Source organism: Poecile atricapillus, chromosome Z, assembly GCF_030490865.1.
Source record: "Poecile atricapillus isolate bPoeAtr1 chromosome Z, bPoeAtr1.hap1, whole genome shotgun sequence".
Taxonomy (NCBI): Eukaryota; Metazoa; Chordata; class Aves; order Passeriformes; family Paridae; genus Poecile; species Poecile atricapillus.
The window spans coordinates 132,548,455-132,574,856 of record NC_081289.1 but is presented as its reverse complement, the minus strand read 5'-3'; the positions used below and the strand labels follow the sequence as shown (position 1 = coordinate 132,574,856).

At 40.3% G+C, this 26,402-nt stretch overlaps 1 protein-coding gene across 2 annotated transcripts; it reads right to left on the bottom strand.

Moving 5' to 3' along the window:
- Positions 1 to 933: 933 nt before the first annotated feature.
- C6 (complement C6) lies at positions 934 to 26,402 on the bottom strand. Of its 2 annotated transcripts, none has more exons than XM_058827790.1 (19): positions 26,273 to 26,402; positions 25,958 to 26,011; positions 24,534 to 24,691; positions 23,555 to 23,711; positions 21,160 to 21,304; positions 20,395 to 20,536; positions 19,417 to 19,555; positions 17,243 to 17,443; positions 13,452 to 13,692; positions 12,648 to 12,770; positions 11,480 to 11,646; positions 10,361 to 10,586; positions 9,013 to 9,184; positions 7,911 to 8,022; positions 7,295 to 7,427; positions 6,114 to 6,305; positions 5,490 to 5,580; positions 3,782 to 4,023; positions 934 to 1,856 (listed from the first exon to the last, which is right to left on the bottom strand). In XM_058827790.1, the coding sequence occupies exons 3-19, from the start codon at positions 24,689 to 24,691 to the stop codon at positions 1,675 to 1,677; spliced, it is 2,823 nt and encodes a 940-aa protein (XP_058683773.1). In that variant the 5' UTR covers positions 25,958 to 26,011; positions 26,273 to 26,402; the 3' UTR covers positions 934 to 1,674. The 2 variants fall into 2 exon arrangements, with proteins under 2 accessions (XP_058683773.1, XP_058683774.1); XM_058827791.1 differs by having other exon boundaries at positions 25,958 to 26,047; positions 26,273 to 26,328.

Sequence of the window (26,402 nt, the reverse complement as noted above, 5' to 3'; positions counted from 1 at the left end):
AGCATCACCAATTGGGCAAGAGAGGGGATTGTCCTGCTCCGCTCTGCACTGGGGCGGCCTCAGCTCAAGTGCTGGAGCAGTTCTCAGTGCCACAACATAAAAAAGACATGAAACTATTTGAGAGTGTCCAAAAAAAGAGGGCCATGAGGATGGTGAAGGGTCTGAAGGGGAAGCTGTGCAAGGAGTGGCTGAGGTCACCTGGTCTGTTCAGCCTGGAAGAGACTGAGGGGAGGCCTCACTGCAGTTAGATTTTCCTTGTGAGGAAAAGAGGAGGGACAGGCACTGATCTCTTCTCTCTGGCGACCAGTGACAGGACCCAAGGGAATGGCCTGGAGTTCTGTCAGGGGAGGTTTAGATTGGATATTAGAAGAAGGTTTTTCACCCAGAGGGTGGATGGGCACTGAAACAGCTCCCCAGGGAAGTTGTCACAGCACCAAGCCTGACAGAGTCCAAGAAACATTTTGACAATGCTCTCAGGCACATGGTGTGATTCTTGGGGTGTCCTGTGCAGAACCAGGAGTTGGACTTTGATGATCCATGTGGGTCCTCTCCAACTCAGTAAGTTCTTGTTTCTTTTCTATGTTTCTGTGAGGTTTTATTTTCCTGATTGTCATTGTTCTGATGTCTGTTGGTAAAGAAAGAATTGACTTTCAATTTTCCCCTTCCTAAAATGCAGGTTCATACTCCAGTTCATGAAATTCCGAGTGCTGAAGGGGAAATTCTAGTTGCAACTGCTCAGGAGCAATGATTTGTGACCAAGAAATACTGGGGGCATGGACCATGGCTGGGCTGAGGTGCCCTATGCAATTGCTGTCAGGTTTGGTGCTGATGCAGGTGTATGCAAGGAACCTGATTGTCATATTTTTCTGCAGACTCCAAGTAGAACCACTCCAAGTAGAACCACATATTGCAGTAGGACTCTGCCCAGTGCATTGTTCATTAAATGTTTATTTTATATTTAAAGTACAAACATTCTTAATTCATCTTGAGGGGTACCATGAAAATTCTCCAAGCCTGAGGCTTCAGGCTTTCTGCCTAAAGCTCAAACCCAGCAAACAAACACAGAAAGCAAATACCTCCTCCCTTCAGCTACTCCAATTAGAGATCACATTGTTTTGAAAGCTTCACTCAATCATTGCATAATTGTGGATTTCAGTGTTTGGTATTGCTCCTTCCATTTGTACTGTGACTGCAGGTAGCCTCTTGCTACCCCTTCCCCATTTGACTTCAGAAGTGGTGTTGAAGTGCCTGCTCTGTCTGCCTGCATGATACAGCAGGTATTCATCCAGTGAGACAAGAATGCACAGCAGTCACAAGCACAAGGATAAAGCAGCAAGTGGATGAGGAAAGAAATAGTCTCATCTAGATCTTGGGGAGACCAAAGGCAATATTTCTTTTTCTCCCCTTCCATTTGTTCCCCTCCCTTCCTCTGCACATCGCCAGTGGTGCCAGCAATGACAAGCTGTCCCTATATTCCCAAGCCCAGATCATTTTCAGACAGAAAAAAAAACCCACTGCCACCCTTCTCCCAAAAAGCTGTTAATCAAGCTCTACTTTTTTTTATCATCCTTTTGTTTTGATCAACTTATCCTTTCATAACCGATCAAGTTTTTCTGTGGGTGGCTCAGTCTGCATTTGATGCAATGATCATGGTGTCTGCAGAGAGCAAATGGGTTATGGCAGGCAGCTCCCCTGCTCCAGCACCTGCAGTTTGATGCCAGCACATTTCATGGCTGCCAGCATGCAATGACTGACTGTCCTCCGCCTCCCTGTTGTCTCCATTTGGATGCAGTGAGGGCGGATCTCTTCTTTGGGGCACTGGTAAGGCATCAGGCAGAAGCACTGGGTCTGCGTCTCTGGGAATGAATGTGTGGAAATATAGCAGCAAGTGTGATAGCTAAAACCAAATTTTATACTTTGATAACATTTCAAAGTCCAACAGGGAAAAGCACTCTTGGATTTTTGTGATATATTAGTTACAAAAAGCCTGTAATGCATTCACTGGATGGTTGGATATTAGGAATAGAGACATAATCAACTTTAAATAACAGTTTTTGCAGCAATGGCCCATACAAAAGACTATTTTTAACTATTTAACTATTTTTATCCATTGGCTTTCCCTGACTTTTTTTCTAAACAAAGATATATTAAGTTGACTTTCTTTTACCAATTATCCTTGAACACAATCTTCGTATGAAATGGAGTCATAACGTCCATATTGTGTCAGCTCCTATTTCATTAACGCTTTCTTCATGAATGCTAAGCTACCTACTGTTGGCCTATGGTAAAGCTCAGTCCTGCTGGTTATTTCATTACCTATTTCTGATCTAATCAAGTTCTGACTCTTTATACTCTTTCCCAGAAATTCCCTAGGCAGAGTTTCTGCCTTCATTTTTTTAAAAAAACATGAAAAATGTGTGCTTTCTTCCATTTAGTTTCTTTCATGGTACTGCAGTATCTTCTCTGCAGTATGTTCTGTCCCTGTGTTGATACCGGCTACCTACTCTCAGGAAAAACAAAACATTCATTTCCTAAATGTTTGTGCACACTCATGAAAAGTGGACTTCTGCAGAGATGGTGAAAAGTCCAGTTCTAATCTCTTGAGCACCACACTGACAACTAATCTTATTTAATGTATTTTTCTCCCCTCTCTCTTATTTTTCTGAACAGGGCTCCTCTGTAGGCTTTTGAGATAAAAACACTGACATGCTGGCACAAGATCCAGCTTGAAGACATTTGCACAGTGGAGGCAGAGCTAGGCTTCTTAGAGGCTCTGGAATAAGTAATAAAAAAAAAAAAATCACCTTTTTCCCAGGAGCACAAGGTGCCTAGAGGTTCCACCAGAGCACGTCCATCGATGGACACACCTGGTCATGCCTCTGCTTGAGCCCACAAGGAACAAGAGGTCATGCAGTAATTTTACAGCCATATTTACTTCAAATTCTCTGCCACAGAAATCTTGTCTCTTCAAAACAGGGGCTTAGGATTGCTGCACACTGCTGTTGCTTTATTTATCATTAAGTAGACCAGATGTGATAAGAATCGGATTTGTCTCTGGCAGCAAGGGATGGAGTGAGTGTGTCTGTCACTCAGCCTTTACCTGGCAAGCACTTGATGTGCGAGGAGCCAGTCAGAACCTCAGACGTCTATTTACAGAAAAACCTACTGCTCTTATCACCTGGTTACACAGTAAATAGCCAAGTTGCACAATATTGTCTAGGAAATAATCCTCTTAGGGATTTTACCAGCTTAGCTAGTTCATTAAAACTCTTGATAAATACAGTTTTCACATATGTGTATTTGCAAATTTTACCATTAAAATCCCATTAAGCCTGGTGGCCCCAGTCTCGCTTTTGAAGTAGTATCATGATTTAATTTCACAATTTAATTATATGCTATATACCGTGTGGGCCAAATTAATTCCTGAATTAAAAACTAGAATCTAGTAGCCTTACAAGGCATGGGTGAAAATATTACCAATTACCTTTTTCTGATTAAAGATTCAAATGGTAATTCTCCTGATAAAGTTCTCTTAATCTCAAAGCTCCTCTTGTGCCTTTCTAATGGGAAGTAACAACACTACACTAGTTGTGAGTAAAGGGAAAAGGCACATATTTAAGTGTGACCCTAAGTAGCAGGGACACAGGACTGACTACACTTTCACACTCTGTCCCCAGAGGGACCACAATGCTGTAAATCCTGTTCCTGGAGCAGCAAAAGTCAGCACATTTCACTTTTACATCCAAAGGGATGGCTAAACCTCACCATTCAGAAGTCATACCTTGACAATCCTCCCAGTCGTAGCAGGTGTCATAGCCACAAGGCACTTTCTTCAAGCTATTTGTAGAGAGCTTTGCCCTCTCAATAGCCCAGTCTAGGCTGGAATTACCATGGCAAGGGCCAGCATGCAAGAAATGGAATGACTTCACTCCAAGGCACATTTCGGCTGAGTACTGACAGCTGGGCTTGGTCACATTCTGTTCAGAAACAAGATGTAGTACACAGATGTCTTCTGAGTAGTGGCTGCCCAAAGGAAGAAAAGGAAAATTATTTTAGCAAGCTGCAGAACAAATTCATGCTATTAAACAGTCTAGCAGCATTGGATGAAACACAGCAAAGCCATGGCCAGGCTGGAGATCCATCTAAAGACCTAAGGCTGCCCTAACTACTGCAGGACCTGGACCTGATAAAACAAATCCTGTGAGATGGAGAAGCTTTGGTCCTGTTCAGGTGTTGGGAGGTGAAGGACATGTGTCTGTAAAGGAAACAAGAGAGGCTGTTATCTCCACAAGGATGTGGAATTTCCACAGGGCCTGTGTGGCTTTTCTGAGTTAATGCATCCCTGCAGCTGTGTGTGCAAATCTATCTCTGACGCACAGTTGTCTTGGGACCAAGGGCAGGCAAAAGCAGTCATGCGGTTTGTAGTTTCCTTTTTTCTGTATTGTTCTTGGTTACTGAGTGAATCCATTCCTAGAAGGTGCATGCATTTCCAAGCAGCATCATTTTGTGGAGCTTAGTAATTTTCCAAAAAGAGCATCATAAAATCATAGAATGGTTTGGATTGGAAGAAATCTTAAAGATCATAGTTCCTGCATGCTCCTTGTGCACGGTGATGACATTGGAGAAATAAAGAGAAGAAAAGGAAGATTTGGGGTCTCCAGTAGCAAAGAGCAGCGTAGATTAAAATGATGTTCTGTCGTGTCTCTTTACAGTAATGTCATTGGGTGCATTCGGGAGAGCATTGCCAGTCAATTATGGGAGGTGACCCTGCATATCTAGTCAGCCCTAGTGAGGCACACATGGGGTGCTCTGTCCAGTTCTGGGCTCCTCAGTACAACAGAGACACAGAACTCCTGGAGCCTCCACTGGGTCCAGTGGAGGGGTACAAAGATGATCAAGGGACTGGAGTATCTCTGTTTTGAGAAAAGGCTGTGGAAGCTGGGCCTGTTCAGCCTGGAGGCAGCTGAGAGGGGACCTCAGCAGTGTCTGTCAGTGCCTGCAGGGAGGGGCCAGAGGAGGGACCAGGCTCTGCTCGGTGGTGCTGAGCAATAGGACAAGAGGCAAGGGGCAGAAACTGATGCAATTTCAGGTAGGAAATTCTACCTGAATATGAGGAAGTGGATTACTGTGAGTAGGAAGAGTTTGCACAGAGAGGTCATGGAGTCTCCCTCACTGGAGATACCTAAGAACCACCTGGACACAATCCTGTGCCATGTGCTCTGGGATGGCCCTGCTTCAGTAGGCAGTGTGGGCCAGGACACCACTGGGGACCCCTCCAACCTGACCCATTCTGTGATTCTGTGATTGTTCATTTGTTTCCTAGGCTACAAACAGTGCTGTAATATGAATACAGAGGAATAACTAGCTAATATCTGTAGTGTCAAGTAGTCTTGATTTGCAGTTGTCTTTTCCTGCTCTTCCTGTTCAGTGTCACAATGGCCTCTTGGTCTATCATTAGAGAAACTTTGATTTCTAATTACAGTACTTACCCACAATCTTCTTCTGGAGACATGCAAACACACTGAGATCCAACCTGCTTTTGTCCTGGATTGCAAGTACCTCTAATTTTAGTTTGCACATCTGAAACAACAGTGAGAACTACTGTAACTACTAACAAGTGGACAGAAATATCTTATGCTTCTACCATAAAAGCTAAAATGGATTTATTTCTATTTGTTCTAAGTTTCTATTTTCAAAAGCTCTCAGGTTGGCATGCTACAAATATCTTCATCAGTCTTTGGAAAAATCATTGGAAAACATTGTTTAATAAAAGAAGCTGAATAGAATAGAATTCTATAGAATGCATTTTCCTACTTTGCTTTCATAAAGCCCTGTTAATGCAGTTGGGCTTTGGTTTGGTTTCGGATTTAAGCAAACAGTTGCAGTGTCTTAATTTCATTATTAAAGTTTACAGTACATTGCATCCAAAAATTCTTAACATAATGCAGAAGTTTAGAGCTGAAATTCTGTGGGAGACACAAAGTAAAACCGAAATTAATGAACAGCTGCTATATGTCTTAAATCCAGTCATCAGCCTTATAGTTCTAGCTAGCTGAAATAAGTAGTACTGTTAATACCAGCAATATGGAAACGGTATCTGCAGGCGTACTAACCATTTTCACATATAATAGAACTCAAAATAGGAGGCATCCAGGACAGGTCTTTCCCACAGGTATACTTTGTGTGACCAGTGACTACAAACCCAGGTTGGCAACTCAGCTTCATTGTTTCACCAATGTTGTACTGTTGCTTAAATGGGGAAATTGTGACACTGTCAGATATTAGTGGCCTGAGGCATACTGAGGCTGTAACAAACAATAAAAAAACACCATAATTCTTGTTGGTTTAATGCTTTGTGGATATTTACAGAAAGTCATAATTCTTTATCTGAAGAACTATATAAGGATACTCAGTAACGCTGAACATTTGTCTGACATTCAAAACTAATAAAAATGTAACATAATTAAGTATAGAGATTTTTAGTGCATTGTCATAGTCTTTAAAATATTTCTCAAGTAATAACAAAATAATGAAAATATGTTTCTTATGTATGCCAATATAAGTAATTTAATTTTGCTGTTTAAAAATAGTAAGAATGGCATTTAATAGCACATTTTAATTTTTCTTTGGTAAATGGAAGAAAGTCAATGACAATAGAAAGCTCATAAGTATATTCAGATACTTCTTTTTTAAAAGAATTAAGACTAAGTCAATGCAATCACACCAAGTTTTAGAAAAGTACTGAATCTCTCCTGTTAGCAAACACAGACCAATTCTGATCCTTAATTATTAACTGAGCTATAAATCCTTCAAGGCATTGATTTACGGTAGAGATTTTCAAGGCAGCCTGGGAAGTTGTTGTTAGAAACATATCATCCATTTAATATAAAAGATAGTAGACAAATTTCTATAAGAATAATTTCTTCTTCATAACTGTATCAACCTAAAGGTATCTGTATAAGTCTGAAAACAAAAGATGAGTACTTTTGTTACAAGTATGTAAAACTATGAAAGAGGAGGATCTTGCAGCATCCATCTGAGGATTTTCTAATACACTGGATATTACAATTTCCTTACAAAGCACATAATAGCAACACTGCTGAATTGAAAGATGAGTGATGTAATGACTCATGATGTTTTTGCCATGTCTACATGAAATACCTTCTTAAAATGCTATCTTTTCAGATACGTTAGAGATTCTTTTAAAAAAAAACTTTTATTAAAATCTTTTTTGTATTATTTTCTTCCCCTTCTATTTTATTGCTGTGCATTTTGTTCATTTTCTCTTTCTTACGTTGGCACTCAACATGTTGCTCTGTCCAGGTTTGATCTGGCAGACACCGAAGGTATTGATAGCCAATGAGGCTATGACCACTCATGCAAGCAACTTCAGCTTCCTCCCCCACAGCATACTGGTTCTTTTCATTCTAACAAAAAAAAAACAACCACCAAACAACAACAAAAACAAAAACAAACCAAAAATTAAAAAAAAAACAAAATTAAAAAAACACACACCAAAAAGCTCTGCAAGGATCTATGGTAACGAGGGTGGGCATTGTCAAAGGAAACAATAGCAAAATCCTGATAAGATGTAATGAATGCATGCAATTCCTACTCTGAAATATGAGTCATCCACTCACCAATATAATGATAACTCTGTCCAGTTGCAGTAACTGATGTCATGGTTACAAAACAAAGATTCAAGGACCACTTGAAATGAATTTTACCTTGATTTTTCTTCAGTTGCTGATGCAGTGTGGTGGGCTAGAGTCCTGCAGCATTCCTTGAACACAGCACTCTCACTAGCACAGTAGGTACATTGGATATCAGGCACATACAGCAGAGAAGTTATCAAATTTCCAGTCTCTGCAACTACTACACTTTGCTTCTGTATCAGTTTTCATGCTCACCCTGATGAAGCCATGCTCTGGTGGGTCTGGCCTAGAACATCCAGAGTCAGGTTCATCAATCAAGACATTCTCTTCTCTCTTGGCTTCATCATCATTTATACAAGGAGCACCTCTGAAAAGTGAAAATTTGCTGTAAGGCTGTATCTTAAGCATTCAGGTTACCAAGTAATAATGCCAGAATGTCAGGAGAGCTGCAAGCATGTCTTGTCATCCTGCCCCTATAATTTTATTCTGTTAAATAAAAGATGGTGCAGAAAACTGCAGGCTGATGGGGGGAGAGCACGAGAGCAGTAAAAAAGTGCTAAATGCATCTATCAATATAATTAAATAAATATTTTTATGCAGCAAGGAAAAGAGTCATTAAAGACTAACAAAACAGGAAGTCTCTAAATAATCCATGTAATTCTGTTGCTACCAGGGAGTGGTTAAAGGTGGCTGGTCTCTGTGGGCATGGAGCTGTACAGCCCATGGTGCTTAACTCAGTAAAAAAGAGCTGTGGAGCCCGCTGCTTGTAATCCTCTCCTATTCACTCCAGAATGCCCTCTGCAGTCATTACAGCAGGGATAGTGAAAATCCTGTTTCAGCTCTTGGTCCCAGTGGAAAAACTGAAGCCTTGAGCTTGAAGATGAAAAGTACTAAGCCAGTTTTTTGAAGTTGGAACCATGCTAAAAAGGTACATCAGGTACACTTGAAGTGAAAATATGAGACAACTTGGTAGCTTCATCCGAACTCACTCTGTTTAGATCTAAGTTCAGATCTAAACCTCTATGAAGTTTAGATATCCCCTAAGAAGGGGATAGTAAAAAAAACTCCAATGAAGAGAAGGAAAATACTTCTCCTTGGCTTTGGAAAAGTAGATATGCAAAGCAGAATGCAAGATCTATCTTTAGTATGCAGTTCTTCAGCAATTTTCTAGGAATAGAAAATTAATAAATCAAAATGTGAAGCAAATTGCAGAGATTTTCAGAGTTTCCCTTTTCTCTTCTCCATCAAAGAAGTTCAGAGGGGAAAGTTGTCTGCTATTTCTCCTTGGTAGTCACAGAGTCGCTCTGGAGGGCTCCTTAACTATCCCATTACTATGGAGATCTTACAAACTTCTTACCTGTCTGTGAACACAGAGACATAACAGTCCTCCTCTTCTTCCCAGTGCCCTTCACACGGCTTCCCACCATTCATTGGGGAGGGGTTATTGCATTCCCGAGTCCTTCTTTTTTTGAAGGAAGCATCACATGGGCTCCATTCAGACCAGCAACCCCATCGGCCATCAACAGCAACTGCAAGGAATAAAAGAGACACCATTGTTTATTGGCAGACCAGTACCACACAAAATATTTCTTTTATGGCCACATATGAGATAATGGTAAACTCATAATAGTAATTTTCAGAAGATTTAAAATTGTCAATGTTAACATTGCACCTAGAACATAAAGTTTTCCAAAAGATGTCCAGCCAAATTCCAGCTGCTTCATAAAACACTAAAATACATTTACCTTTCTAGTTTTGATTGAAAGTAACATTAAAACTCAGAAGCAGCATATTTTATACTTTCATTGTACACACAGATGCATGTGTTTTCACGGTACTGACAAGTTTCTTAGGTAATTATTTAATGAGTTTTCAAATAAATCTGAGTTCTAACACCACGTCTAAAGCCCAAATGTACATCCCATGCCAGTTAAATTAAAACATTACTATTACTGTCTTCTCTTAACCCCTGGCATCTATTACCTGTACCACCATGAAACATGCGTAAGTTTTTTCCTAACACACGTTTTCTTTTCTGCATGCAACAGACTTTCTGTATCCATCTCTGTCTTCAGTTGTTTATTAATTTCAAAATATTTCTCTATCAGGGTCAGATAATGAGACCTGTATCTGCCTAAATGACTTTACCTTATTTCCTTTTTGTGGAATATAAACATATATAAAGTCTCTTTTGTTTCCCCTAGGTATGGCACTAGTGCCAATTTAATTTAAAAACGTTTTTGCATTAAGTTGCTCTTTAAATTTGCCAGAATGGTGATTATGTTGTCTCTCCTTATGACAACTGAGTTTTCCTTCTAAACCATAATCAAAAATTTTTATGTTCATTAGCCATTTAGTCTTAAGCATAATAGGCTATAGGGAAAACTAAGCAATGGTTTTCTTAACTTTTTGCATCAATTATCTTTGATCTCAGCTTCCCCCTTATTGCTGAATAGCTCATTTCATATTACTTTAATTATGTAGCTAAGGAATATTTTACCATGTCTTACACTGTCTTTTGAGTCATGGCTATTCAATTTGATTTTTTTATTTGTAATCCCTACATTTATTCTCATGCTTTTTGGACATCACCATGTGGTAGGAAGTGCTGTGGATTTAGCAAGGGCAGTTTATGGCAGATTAACCCCAGACAAAGAGATACCAGAAGGACCACATTTGCCCACCACCTCCATCACCCCGAATACCTGCTGTGTAACCCGGAGCCCGTGTCTCACAGTTGGTGCCGTAGGTGCCAGCCGGGCACAGGCAGAGGCACTCTGTCCCGGAGAGCACAGGCCTGCCATTGTTGGGGCACGGGGCACACTGGCAGGGGTCAAATCGGCCCGCGTGTTCCCTCAGGGCTCTCCTCAGATGGTGGCGCTTGGTCACAGCGCATGGCACGTTCCTGACAAGGTCCACGATGGGTGACACCTGGCAGAGAGCTGCACAGTCAGCAGGAACCACAACACAGCAGGGTCCTCACGGGGGTAGCCAGGGCACTTTAAAGGAGCTAGAGCCTACATATGAAGCTGTATCACAGAGGAATTATGGATTTTTGAAAGGAGCACAGCAGTGCTATACATATATGTTATCCTGTTCACAGTGCTTTTATCTCCCCAGTTTAGGACTCTGTGAGACAGGGGAGAATCAACCAAGTGGGATACTATGTCCTAAAATTCAGAACACTCTCTACCACACATCACATCACTATTACATTACATCACATTACATCCCATCCCTGTCTTGTCAGACATCCCTATGTTGCCTTCAGGAGTTCAGCAGCTGCAGCAGTAGAGACCTCAGTGGATGCTGCATTCATGCTGGTTTTGCTATTTGCCTCAAGTGCTGCTGAGCAGCTGCTGTACCAGCTGAGGAGGGAGACAGCTCGGTGCACTCACAGCAGCACCAGCACACTGCATTAAAGGAGCAGGACAGAGATACAGGGTGTTGCTGTTTTATTTCAGTTTAGCTACGTGACATACTTTGCAACACAGGCCTGAAAAGGGAATGATCCCATGTACTGTTTTTCCTGCACAGTAACTAACCCTGAGCTCCTGCTGGTGCCAGAGCAATTAATTCACATTCCTCACCCTTAATCCCACTGTCCATGGACAATGCAAAACCGGTGTGCCTTATAAACCAACATGCACAAGAAGTTGTCCTAATAAAAGTTCTGTATGCGTATGTTGTGCCCATACTTACATAAATTCATATTGCATACAACATCATCCCTGTTTACAAGAAAATATATTTGCACAGCTCTATGAAGAGCTGCTAACCAGTTAGTCTTTGCTATGTCAGTGTTTTTCTTGTTCTTCTCCTACCTCAAAGTCAATCACCACAGGATTGTCCTTTGTTGATTCCAGCCAGTCTGTGAAGACTCTATGTCCTGGAAAAGCCCCCTTTTTCTCCCAGGCCAGAGCTGCTGCATACTCTGACCTGCCACCTTTTACCAGGGAAACTGATCGTTCAGCTGACTCCAAAATAGAACCTGAAAGACGATTTCATCACAGTATTTTCAGACAAAGGCTTCCAAAGACAGTGGGTGTGACAACAGAACTATAAGAAAAAGTATAAGAGGATATTAAAGAATATACTAAGATGAATTTTTTGGAACTATCCTTGGAAAAATGGAGGATCATTCAAGTCAAAGCTCAGAAGAACAATCCCTGCCTGCTATGACAGCAGCTTGTGATAATATTCCAAATGAAAGTGTTTGAGACCTGAGTCCTGGGGATATTCAGAGTGTAAGACACTTACAGAAAGTGCAGAGCATGCAGGAGCCTCTTCTAAAACACAAAGTATGGCAGAAAGGTATCTCTAGAATGCACAGCATGGCAGGTTTAGTCCTGGCTGTAAATATCTAAATAACAGATATTAATCAACTACTGAGGACAAAAATATGGTGGAAGTGATGAAATTCCTGTCCTTAGTGATGCAGAACATGATTCCTGCCGTTCTTATGGAAAATGTGCAAGCTTTCTGCAGCTTCTGAGACACATTTCTGGTGCTGCAGTACCTAAATGTCTGCTTGGCATGAGGAAGGTGGGAAGGGAAAGTCAGGGAGAATGTTATTGTTGCACAACTCTCTCAATGAGCTCTGAGCAACCCTTTAAAAAGATCAGGGACTCAGTCATGGACACAAATTTCTAGCATTGCTCACTTTTCAGCTCAGCATTCCTGGCTCTGGATCCAAGGCCAGGGGTAACGTTTGACAGATCTGTGACCAGCTGAGAGCCAGTGCCACTAGATCCCCGGTTATGGTGCTCCAGAGCAGAGAAACAGCACACCTACATCATAATTTCTTTTGCAAATCAAAGTATGATTTCAGTGCTTGTATCAGAGGCAGACAATGAAACACTGGTTCCTCTGACAAGTGGTTAAAAAGCATCTGTAGTTCAACAAAGCTGAGAAGTCACTTGGGGCAGCTGAGGGAAATGGTATCTCTCAGGGTAGGTAACAGGACATGGTTCCTGTTCTCATCATGGTCACCTTCATGTGTCACAGTCATCCTGTTTGTGGTGCATCTGGTACTGACTTTCTTTTTCTTCCTGAAGAACACACGCCTGGTTGTTTCTGTTCGGACACACTCTGTTGATTCCTCAACTGACAGGCCTAGAAATACCACAGAGCAGCATCTTCATCACCATAACCAGGATACATGGCAGGCACCGTGCCCCAGGCTCCCACACTGAGGGGAGCCAGCAGCTTCCCATGCTCCTCCCCTGCCCCTGGAGACTTCACTACAGCAGGCATGTGCTTCCTCTTGTAGTGTTGCACGAAGGCATGCTTCAGATACCCTCCCATGCCCATGCAAGTTACAGCAGTGGCATTAAAGATCATAGATTTCCATATTTGCGGTAATGTATTTTTGTTTTGACAGTCTAGCAGTTATGGGAAAATTTTTAAGTAATTTCCAAACCATCAACTTTATTAACTACATGTGAAAAAGTACCCATTATACCTCTCAGACCTCAGTCCCATGTACCAGCTGGGGAGGAGACATGCTACAGGATGCTGGAACATCTTTTTCTCGTGGCACCTGGTCTTGGTCTGAAGGTGTTAAGTGGTTTCCCTGAACACTGTGACATTTACCAAATAAGGAATCTCCTGAACTTTTCAAATACAGTGTAGAGCAAAAATTTCTCCTTGCTCTATATGTAAGCAATGTGAGTAATTAGTGAGTCTGTGAAAGAATTTTTGGCTGTTGGAGAACTTTGTGGTCTAAGACCTAAAAACAGGGATAAGAAAAGCTGTTAAACAAATAATTATATTTTTTTGTTAAAGATTACATACCCGAGTTCTGCAGTTCCTCAGAGCTGTACTGGTAAAGAATATCATAGGAACCACCCATCTTCCCAGAGGTGTAGTAATGAGTGCCAAAGTCATCAAATATTCTGCTGTATAAAGCATAGTTGTACTCCAGGGGAAGGTGGTTAAGTGCTTTTAGAAAGATGTCTGATAGCTGCAGATCTGACTGTTTCATTGTGAAGTTTGCAACAGAAATTACTTTATGGACTCTAATAAAGTTGGAATTCTAGAAATAAGAAAAGGGGAGTGTTAGGACCTTCAGAGGGCAGTAAGTGCAGAAACTAGAGGAGCCAAGAGTATATCCTGAGATATACTGAAAGAACAAAATAATCCTGCTATCATGATGTTTTACCCATGAACAAAGCAGCTCTGGATTTTCCAAGAGCTCTGTGAGGTTCTTGAGGGTTCTCTTGCATTGTGGGAGTATATAGCAAATATTCCAGTATTTGTATTCCAGTAAAAAACAGGGCTCACCAAGCCCATACCAATCCAAAAGGATTCCTGTCATGAAAAAATACACCAGCAATTGATAAGATGACCAAAAGATTCTGAGGAAGGCTTAACCTTTTAATTGTGGCTTGTTTGCAGCTAATCTAGTGAGTAGGTATTTTTAACACTAACTGTTTTATGAAGTTCCACCATTTAGCAGTCTGTTAAAACTAAAACTAAACCTAGGGATAAAGACCTCCTTGAGTTCAAGTGTCAGGCTGTTAATGTGAGAGATAAAAAAAAGAGAATGTTCAAACACTGGAAACATAGAATCATAGGATATCCTGAGGTAGAAAGGACATCTTTAACACATAGAAAAAATATATATTTTTGCAAGAGCTTATTCACATATTTTTGCAATGCTGGAGTCTGTTTATGTTAACGTTGTACTAAGTAGAAAGCAAACAAATAGAAAATACTGAAAGAAGGGACTTGTAGAGTGACAAGGAGAACTAATGGCACAAGCCAAAGCAAAGAGATCAAGAGAAAAAGGAGGGACAGGAAACAGGAGCAAATAACCAACTGGCAGATAGGAAAGATTCATTATAAAACACCTGTGTTTTATACACAGGTTCTTCTACTGGATTTTACTGCTCAGCTCCACTCCACTTTCTCAATTTTCAATGGTGCCAGCTAATGTTTCAATCATGACACAAAATTCTGGGCCACTTTGGCAAATATTGATTCTAAAACTTGAGTTGGTTTCCATATGTGCTTGCATGCAATCTGGGAAATCCCAGAGGGGGAAGAACTCACTGAGACCAGCCCTGAGAGAAGGATCTAGGGGTGCTGTGGGTGAGAGGCTGGACATGCCCCGGCCATGGCACTCACAGCCCAGAGAGCCAAACGTGTCCTGGGCTGCATCCAGAGCCCCGTGGGCAGCAGGGGAGGGAGGGGATTCTGCCCCTCTGCTCTGCTCTCCTGAGACCCATCTGGAGCACTGCATCCAGAACTGGGGTCCCTGCATAGAAAGGACATGAATTGTTGGAGCCAGTCCAGAGGAAGGCCAGAATAATGACTAAAGGGCTGCAGCAACTCTGATATGAGCACACACTGGAAAAGCTATTCAGTCTGGAAGTCTCCAGGGAGACCTCATTGTGGCATTGTAATACTTCAAGAAGATTCATAAGAAAGCTGGGGACAGACCTTTTAGTAGGGCCTGTAGCAGTAGGGGAAGAGGTAATGGTTTTAAGGGGGCAAATTCAGGCTACATATAAGGAAGAAAATTTTTATGATGAGGATGAAACACTAGAGCCAGTTGCCTAGAGAGATGGTGGATGTCCCCTCCCTGGAAACATTCAAGGCTGGGTTGGACAGGGCTCTGAGCAACAGGATCTATTTGAAGATGTCCTAGCTGACTGCAGATCAGACTAGATTGCCTTTAAATGTTGCTTTCAACACAAACCATTCTATTATTTTATGATTCTATGATTAAAGGATCAGAACTCATGAACACATACTACAGACCAGTCTGCTTAGCTAAAAAATTTCTGGTAAATATAGTTAAATTTAAAAAACAGCAAGTCTTCATATTTCTTCCATGCCAATACGAAGAAATGCATGGCACTTCAAGTGGCTAAGGTCCTCTAGAGAGCCTGGGATAGTCACGTAAAATTTTTATGCAAATATTTATATACAATATGTTCATTTATATGCATATATGCAATATATATGCATATCACATATATTTTAATATAAATATTACTATCTTATTTATACATGTTTTAACATATAGGTCTCAATGAGACATCCCAAAGCACAGGAAAGTTCTTCCCTCCTTTTAAGTGATCAATATAGTCTTCTTTTTTCACTGTATAAGGAAGTCTTGCAAATTTACCTGTAGGTCTTTCATATGTACACAAGTACACATCTACCTATGTATACTATAGTAATTGTGTTTATTCACTATACAGTTTATGGAGATAGAGATGAAAATAGAGGCATACTGTCTGATACAGTAGATAACATGAGGAAGACCCAAGGTAATAGTCCTTCTGTATATTCATTAAGAAAGGATTTTAAACTGTATCATCTTTACCCAACACCGGACTAAGTTATTAGTGGGTTTCTGTGGTTTCACAGAATCATGGAATAGTTTGGGTTGGAAGGGGCCTTAAAGACTATCTAGGTTCAACCCCTCTGCTTGGGCAGAAACCTTGCTTGAACACTGCCAGGGATGGGGCATTCACAGCTTGTCTGGGCAAGCTGTTTCTGTACCTCACCACCTTCCATGACAGCAATGCTGAAAACCAATGTAGATGCAAAAGAACTTTTCTGTTGCGAGTTTAACCTAAACTAACATTTTCATAACTAGCTCTGGTCTGTGTTTAAGCTATTAAGAAGCCACTGTTCCTCCAAAATGAACTTGCCATTTGTACAGGAGAGAAGCCTGATCTGTGTACAGATATCTACACAGGCATGAAGGTGAACTGATTTCCAGCAGGTGGAACTTCAGGATAGTTGCATTCAAACTAGGAGTAATGTACTGTTCAAGCAATCAAGCTGCTTAACTATTAAGACAAGCAAGAAAGGCCTGCAGCAAACTTCCATCATAGGAAATCTTAAAGTTAAGGCTAATATTTTTGCAAAAGTTTCACTGTAATTGCATTAGAACTCCTGAGTTTCAACAGGCCTTAGCTTCGTTCAGTCCTACAGCCTTTCCCATGCAGAAGTGCAAACAATAGCCGGCCATTTACTGCCATTAAGCAATAAAGATGCATGATATTTTACCCTACCAGTATTTATTTGCTTTAAAAGCACAGAATCTTATGGGAAAAATGTTATCTCCTCTGAGAAACTTTTCTGTGGGCGTGTTATTTCTGAGACTATGACCAAATGTATCTTGGCAGACATGAGACCCCAAAATACAAGTTAGTTACCAAATAAAAAAAAAATCATATAGATTAATACCCAGTACATGCATATGTATAACATTCTTGAGTGCACTTCCTTTATTTTTTGAGTTGTTTGCTACTGTTAGGTATTATGCCCTCTTAATCTATAATTAGGAGTGAGGAAGGAGTGGCTTACGCAATATGATAATGTCAAATCTATGCTTTTTAAAAGTGGAATAAGCCTATGTTTTCTGTACTAAACAAAACCCATGATGCATTACAAAAGGTATGCTACAACCAGGAATATATTGTAGTATCAGAAGAGGATTTTTTAAATACCTAATTCTAGTAGGCCAATGTCTTGATAGGGAAAGTAGCCTTTGGCAGCTCAGTTCTGAAATGAGCAGACAGAAATCAATAGAAAGAAAGAAACTGAAGGCAACATTCAATTACCTTTTCATATGAGGCTTTAATAGCTTTCTTGAAGGAGGAAAGTGAAGTAACCTGGACCCGTGTCTTTCTTGAGAATAAAAATGGGATACCAGAAGAACTTTTACCACTACGAGTGGATGAACTACTGTCAGAAGCACTATCACTCAGGGGAGTTAAATCTTTGTAGAAATCTGATGTTACATCATCCTCTTCATCTGTTACCTGGCAATTCAGTAAAGCGAAATGCATTTGCATAAATGGTAATATGAAACAGAAAACTATTAAGCAAAGAATTCTTGATTTCTTGCTTATTTTTTAATGGAAAAAACATGCCTGATTATTTGAGATATGAAAGTAAGCTATAAAACTGTTCATAACACAAAAGATGAGACTGAGAAAGGCTAAGAGGCAAAATGAATACAAGTTAAGCAGCAGTCTTACTAATAGCTGTTTATACAACAACAACCACAAAAAAGCTGTAACACTTTCTTCTAAAGCTTCTCACCCCTGTGCCCTAAACCTTAGGGATATTTTTCAACAAGTTTCAACATAATTTTAAAAGAATTCCAGACATACATGTTGTGTCCACATCACGACTACTTCCCAACCCCATGGCTTCTAAATTGTACAAGACAGGGTTTGGTGCCTCCTGGCCTTTCTTCCCAATTTCCAGCTAGAAGAATGAACAGGTCTGCACAGGAGAGTCTCAGAATATACTTGGACTGTTAGCACCTATACTGCATGATGGATTCAAGGCATATGAAGAGGAATTATGAACAAACCTGCTGATCTAGTTGGTAAACCTCCAGTGGTGGTGTTGAGCAAGAAATAAAGACAACCTCAGCATCATATCAGAAATTATTTATTTCCCAAAATTTGGGAAAATACCTGTGGTTTTGAAAAATGAGATTTTTTTTTTCCCCTCCTCTAGGCCTGTTTGCTTAATAGGGCTGCTAAGGATTTTGGGATATGAGGCGGTGCATTCTCCTGCTCCACTTCCATTTTACAAGAAGTCATATCCTTTTACAGGAAAACACACTAGAGTTCCAGGAAGGCCCAGTCCAGTGGCCCTTCTACATGAGAAGCTGCTCTACATGTTAAAAGATAAAGATGCACTCTCAAAGGTGAGTTTTACAAACCCTTAACAGTTCTGCAAATGGGTATTAGTAACTTACTGAACCTTACTGGCTATAAAGAGACCTGGGCAAACCAAACATTGGTTTTCCTCTGAAATATTTCTGCACTCAGTAATTTTCACTATTGTTGACAAATCCGAAATGTCAAAGCCAATTCAATTGCAGATTCTGTGGAATGCAGCAGGGTGTCCTTTTTTCAGTTTCCTCTATTAAAGTAATTCTAAAATCTCACAACACCTCTTGCAAAAATTGTTGTCATCTATTAGTTGAGTTTTCTTCACATACTGTAGTATTTTCTTCCCAGTGCAGCATCTACTGGCCTCAAACAGGGCCTGCTTATATGTGCACAGCCAGATATTGTGTCCCAATCATGGTATTCAAAGCATTTTCTGAATGCTAGTGTCAATGAAAAAGATATTAGTGGTTCCTAGATTTTTTTATGATACAGTCCAGGTTCATTTTGGTCATTCCCCAGCCTGTCCTGTAAGCCTCCTCTCTAGGCTGTGTATATTTTGTCTTCCCGCTTCCTTGGCTCAGTGCCTGCCTCCTTTCTTTGCTGCATTGCGGAGGGGCTGAGCAGGGAGCAGGCAGGACTGAGGGGTTGAAATGGCTCGGGGAGGAGCTGGGTCCCAAGGCTGCAGGTGACAGGAAGGAAGCTGGACTCAGTAGCTGCAGCCATTGGCACTTCAAGTATACAGAAGTGATGCTGGAATAAGCTTTGGAGTTGGACAACCTCTGCCTAGATGGTGTCTGGCTAGGAGAAGGCCCTTGGTTCCAAGTCAGAACAAAATAAGGCTACAGTCACAAGGAAGTAGAAGAAGCTCAAATCAATCATATTGACTCTGGTAAATGGTGCATTGAGTTAACACAGATCTGAAAGACATGAGTGGAGCAAGAAAATTTATCCCCTTTTCACACATCAACTGAAGCATCTTCAAGCCTCATCAGGTTGAGAAATCTGTGTTCTAAAACATACAATACTACTTAACACTTGAGCACTTAACTTGGATTTTGATTACACCAAGGGTTTTATAGCTAGGAGCTGCTGCTTGAGAGTACCTGAAAGCTGACAGCCTCCAGATTTGCAGGAACACGATACAATTTCCTTGTCTCATTGCGCTTCACTGTTGTGCATTGTCCTCCATTGAATGAGTTGCCAAGAACTTCCCCTCGTCTCTCTCCTGCCAGAATGTGAAATCTAACAAAAAATTTATTTCCAGAGATTAAACAACTCCAGAAAGATGTATGAACTTGAAACATTTCAGGGTATACAGCTGCATTGAGGTATTGAAGATTTGATTGAGAGCATGAGCATCTGGGTCATGTTACTGGTTTGAAAGGAATTACAACCACTTCTCATTCACACTGAATTCACTAGAAAAATGCAGTAGCATCAGTACTGCTATTCCTGCTTTCCAGAAGTGCCTAACCTTACTGATAACCCCAAAGTCTGCATAAGGCAGTCAGTCTTAAGTGGAGAACCTAAAACTGGTTCAAGGAAAATGAGCTACTGGTTCTCTATTTCTACCATAAATGATGTTACTGGACAACACTGAGATCAAAATTTAATTAAAAAATACCAGTCTGCTTGGGACAGGCATCCCATGTTTAGGCTTTATATTGTTTTAATTAATAGCATGGAAGTAGTTGTTATCCTGTGAAATGTCACACAGACAAACAACATCTGTAGAGGAACATCCTCAAAATTTTTGAAGCACTTGGTATGATGTACAGGCAAGTAATTCCATGAGCTGTAAGTTGCCCATACATGCTCTGGTTGCTGTGCCACAGAACCAGGTGTCAGGGACAGTGTTCCTTGACACCTCTTCATCTACCAGCAGTGCTGGACTGGAGGATGCAGCGGGCAAGTCCTAGCCTGATTGTTTTATTGTATTTTTATAATTTCTTGCCAGTTTTAATTTGAGAGATTATATGCTTTAACGAATGCTCTCACATGGTAACTGGAAATTATTTTGTTCATGTACATTAGTGAGGTAACAACTAAAGCTTACGAAAAAATTAGCAGAGTTGGCTTACCCACTGCCTATTAATTGCACACCTGGGATGCTCTCATACTTTCGGTTACACACCGTCTTTTTCCTTCCACAGTTTCTTTCATCAGAGTTGTCCCCACAGTCATTTTCTCCATTACATTCCAATGTTTTTGAAATACAGCGACCTGCACCAGAGAAACAGCAGCAGCAAAAGTTCATCATGTCTAAATGCAGAAAAGGGCAGTCTTGTCTTTTTCCTTTGCAAAAGTGTGAGCTTGCTATAGATGTTAACACTGAGTTATTGTAAGGCCAGGATTATCCCAATTAAGAAATGATAGTTTCAATTCTGTGAGTTTTGCCTCATTTCAAAGCTGCAAAGGCTTAATTTTAAGTTTGGCAAAAGGATATGTGGATAAAATTATTTATCCTGATCAGGTATATTTAAATTGAAGCAAACAAGAAATAGACAAAAGCCTAATAAAAGTAGTGAGAATTTATGCTTAGACAAACTCTTCAGTTATGGCTGTATTTGAAAAATGTGTGCAAAGAAATGTAATTGGAATAGTGCTACTGTCCAGCTATCACGATCATAGTAATATCCCAGGCTAAGAACGGCATTTTAATTACTTATAGAAGAAACTGAAAAGATAAGCTGTTACTAATACATGTAAAATTCTCACATAAACTTTTCTCCCTGGTCCCTTTTCCCTGGAATTGATACATGGAATGTATGGACATCTTTTGTCTCATTATTTAGTCTTTTGACTAACTGGTAATACTGCAGTTACACAGTGAGGATAATCATTACCGCTTTCACACCGAAATTTATTCTTGCAGTCAACTTCCACTATGTTGCAGAATTTAGCTGGGAAACATGGGCGGGAATCCACCAGTGGCTCAGTACAGGCCTGGCCCCCAAATTGGGATGGTCGCAGGAGTGTCCGGGTACGGAACTGAAAGGCAGAAGAAATAAAACCAGGGTTGCTTTTATGAGCTGTGTTTGTAGCTAAGTTCCACCCTAGGCAGAGACACACATCTCAGTGCTGCTGAAGCTTTATCAGAACTAGAGCCCTGAAGGAAATAATCAGTCATTCTTGTCCTTCTACTCTACTATGCCATCACCCTGGGTGAGGCAGGCAGGTATCCAAGAGCCTCATTAGCCCTGATGGAATATAAATGATTAAACTGCAGACTACCTGGTCTACATCACCAAACAAATTAGAAATTCCATCCTTGTATCTTCAGTATACACAGTAGGAAATTATGTGAGAACAGGCATACAGAGATTTTTTCTGTTCTTTACCATCTCTGTTGAATTAGAAATACCCTGACAGTGACAACCCAGCTGGCTTGACTCCCATATGTGGGATCTCTTGTCTGAGGAGAACTGGATGACTTGAGAGGACAAAAATGCTTTTCCTGAAAGTTTCTGGGAGCTCATTGAGTTTTCTTTCCCTGAGACAGCACCCTCCACACAGAACAAAAAAGTCGAAAGTGTTAGATAAAGTACTTCAGATATGTTTTCCACTCCACAGGACTGCTGGTGAGACCTGTCTGCATGTGCCTGAGTAGTTTCTCCTCTAAGAATTTTTCCTACTGCAAAGTATGGTTCATTGCAGACTTTCCTCCCTGTAGATAGACCCTGGAGACAAACAGTTTAGGAAGTTTCTAGTAAAAAACAACCAAGTGACTCTGGAGGGAGAGTGCGAAGAACACCAGAAAATCTTCAAGCTCATGAGAACCATTCCTTACACTCCATTTCAGTTCCATAACTCTCACTGTACTATTTGTCAGAGCTTCCGGTTCTTTATTCCTTCCCATCAATGGGAACTTGCTTATACTAGTCTTCACTCTTACACTGTAAGCCAGGTCCTCTATTCTGTTGGTTGTTCCTATTTTTAGAGGTCACACGCAATGATCTTTATATTTTCTAGGAGAAAATGCACCACAGTCCACAAAAGCACCTTTTCATATGAAGAAGCATATATGTTGCATCAATACTTACAAAATTAATACATTTGTATAGGGATGTAAGGTGAGAAATTCAGACACGTAAGAGGGTATTGAAATCAGTCCAGTTTAGAGGAACACTCCTTTCACCTCTTGAAGTTTTCTGTCTCCCAGTCTCTTACTGATTCTCCTTGCTCTGCTCCTGCACTGCTCATCCTAGTTGCAACCCCACAGGCTGGTTCACCTCTCACATAGAGAACAGCTTTAGTATGTCTTTCTCACACTATTTGGGCATCAGAAAGTTATATATGTAAAGATATAATTATGATGCTTGATAGGTTTTCAGAGTTGCTTTTCAGGCATGGATTTCTGAAAACAAGATGTCCCACATGCAGTGGAACATAGGCTGTGTCTGCACAGAACCTCAGAGCTGCTCTCATGGTCAGCTTCAAGGCTCATACCCACCAGCCATACAACTACCCCACACAATCCACTGTCACTTCCCTCAATCCTCTACAGCCTTACATTTGACAGGGCTTGGTATGTTTAGGTCAAATTCACTTTAACCTGATTTTTCATTTCTTCCCTCTCTACTGTCTCACCTCTAAGTGTACCATTGTCAACAGAGAAAAGCCCAAGAGGAAAAACCACCATCCTGGGTGTTTGTCCCACAGATACTGCACATCTGCCTGTGGCAGAGGGGGGGTTTGTGCATGCTGTGAAGGTTCAGGGAATGTTGCTCTGTATTTCTTAACAGCAATCTCAAACTGATCCTGACTATCAATATAAGATACAGACTGAGAATTTCTAGCCAGTGACACTTAGGATTTGTTGACTCTTTTTGAGAGATTATTTGTTTCTATTTTTCTTGTCTTTAGAACATACAGAATGTTATGGCTAAGCTAAGATTCTGTGACTTTCTGCTGTTTAAGCAGACATAAACACTTTATGGTTTAGTTGATTCATTATGTGAAAAATTCACCATTAATTATGGCAGTGGAAATTTTGAAGCAAGTTTATCATAAGCATCACAAGCAGTCTCATAAATGGATTTACTCTACTAAATCACCCTTTTCTTGTCTGATCTGCTTATTTTAACTTGTTCTTTTCAGCTCCTATTGTATAATTCATAACCAATTTCCCTTGTTAACTTAAACTGTCATTTTCCAGATCAATTGATGTAAAGTTGAAACAAGGAGATCTCTTTAGCATAATTTCTTGCATTTAACCCATATAATACATTTTCTACCTACTTGTTTTTTAACACATGGGTCACATTCTGACCAAGGGCCAAAGCCTCCAAGCTGACAGTTGATAGGACATGTTTGCTGGTTACATGTACGAGATTCTTGCTTTGTGCACAGCTGGTCACAGAAGTTTTGGCTGTAATATTCATCCATTCTTATTTGCCTAAAAAAATGTAAAAAATTATGCTAGGAAACAATAGACAGATTGTAGGTGTTCTCTACCCGTGGGTGAAGGCTGACAAAATGATTTGAACCCAACTAAGAAATACTGAGAGATAATATGCAGTTGCAGAATGTTGATTACAAGAAAAATCCAAATATGCCTTAAGTTTAAAGAGCAATTTTTTTTGGTTCATGGCACTTCAGATGTCCCAGAGGATAGCTACAGACAGAGTCAGGAGGAAAAGAGGGGATTTCTCACAAGTTTAGATTATTCCACAGAGCTGAATCAAATTAGATACTGCTGAATCTTCATTTGACATCATTTTTTGTCATAAAACTAATGGTGCAGGGAGGAAATTTGGAGCTCACCCCTCCTGCGGCTTGTGCCCAGTGCAGGGCTCCCAGAACAGGGCACTGAACAGCAGCCTTGTGTGTCCACAGCAGCTGAACACCCAAAGCACGCTGCCAGCAAGGCCACTGTAGGACTGGGTTGTCCTCCCCTCATTACCTCTATTGGCAGCTATTGGTTTGTTTGGAGGCACTGTCTCATAGGATTAGAATGGGCTGAGTTGGAAGAGATCTCAGGGGTCATTTAATTCCAGCCCTCCCCTTCCTTCCCTGCCTCATGGGCAGTAATGTTACGTATACAGAATTCTGTAATTTTAAAGCATTGCAATTAAATGATGATCTATTTATCTGATAAACACTTGAGCATGACAGTTTTTCTCAATATATTGTGGGAGGTGGAGCTTCAGACATGGGTGCCCCTCTCTGTAAGTGCTATTTTTCACAGAAAAGAAGTAGTGAGATGGCTTAGCCCTACCTGTGCCTGGTCTGTGTGCCGAAATTGCAGGTCTGTGAGCAGGCAGACCATGACCCCCATGGGTAATGTTCACAGTAGCACCCCTGGCTGCTCCCAGTCATCAGGCTCAGCAGGACCAGGTGCATTGGCACAGTCACACCCATGGCAAAGGTGTCCATCTACATCATGGAGACAAGCAACTTAAGCTTAAGAAACTAACACTTGGTTATGCCAGGGCTCTTACAGAGATGTCACTTCAATTAGGCCCAGTTTAGCATATTCAGCTCTGAAATGCACATTCACTGCTTGCAGAGTCTAGAAAGCTGGGCAATCATGCATGATAGACATAGCAGTAATTCAGTCAACACTTCAAGGACCAGAAGTCACAATGGGGTTTTTGGCCACTTATTTATCAGGAGAACTAAAACAATTACGCATTATTTCTGTTTCAGAAGTTGCTTGTAAATTATTTTGAACGTGACAAATAAAGATCTGTTACTGTTCTTCATTGCTTAGAAATATCCTCAAAAATATTTTCTAGAAATAAGTATAAAAATATGAGAGTTCTTCCTATACAGTATATAAAACAACAAACAAGACCTTATGAGTAGGCAACTCCATCTATTAGCCTGTACCAATTAATTTTCACATGCCTATAAACCCCCTTTGCATAAGCATTTTATTGCAGTGAATTCTCCCCTCTCAAAGTTTTGACTAGCCTGTTGAAACTGCAAACCATCACTATTCAAAGCTCATCTGAATTTTCCATTAGTAGTAGAAACAGAACATCTAGCCTATTTCTTACTCCAGTGGTCAATCAAACTTTATTTTTTGAAACAAAAGGTTATAGGCAGTCTTTAGGAAGTAATAATACTTGGTAGATTAAAAAAAAAAAAAAACCAAACAAAAAAAACCACAAAAAAACCCCACCCACATTTTCCAGAAAAAATATGTATTAATTAAAAAATGCAAACCTCATCATGAGGTTGAATCAATGCTAAATCTGATAGGCTGTTACAGTAGAGCATTATAAATTTGATTTACCTCAAAACCTCCCCCAAATCAAAAGGACATTTAAAAACCAAAGTATTTATTTCAAACAATACTCCAAAATACTTAGTTTCAAAAAGTTTGAAATGAATTGTGAAACTGTTTTTTTCTCTTAGGGTTTTAGCCACATATGCTATTATGGTTTTTATATTTTGCTGAAAAAAAATGAAATTGCATCAAATCTGACCATTGCTTCCTCCCTTAGCAAAAAAAGGCAGTAGGTCTTCACACTGCTGTGCAGTGAGAACTTGAGCACTTTTTACATGGAAAGCTCATCAATGAACAAGCCTTTCAGAGAGATTTAAGCACAATCAAATACAACATATGGTAAGACAGAGGAAGTAGTAGTCTTGCCAGTGGATGAAGAAGAGAACAGATATTTTATTTTTCCTTACCTGACTGCCTGGCTTCTTGCATCAATGATGCTGGCTTGGAAAAGAGATGAAGCCCTACAAAACAATTACTTACTTCATTCCATCACTGTGCTGTACATAGAAAAACAGTCTTTATTCTCATCAGTGAGCAAAAAGCAACCCATCAGTGCATCAGAAGCCATATAAATATTAGCACATGAGAAAGTAATTCAACATTTTAAAGAAATAGAACAAAACAAACCCCACAGAACACTTCTCCATAGGTCTTGTAACCTGTGTGCTTTGAAGCCAACCAAAACAAAAATCCTTCTTTTTAACTTACTGTAAGATTGTTACCTGAAAACTCAGTGTATATTGCAGACTCATGTGACTCTGGTGTGGTTTGCTGCAGTCCTTCAAATGAAAGGCTAGAGGCTTTGTTTGATTTGGTTATCCTTTAATGAAGGCAAATTGATCTGGTGGCAGG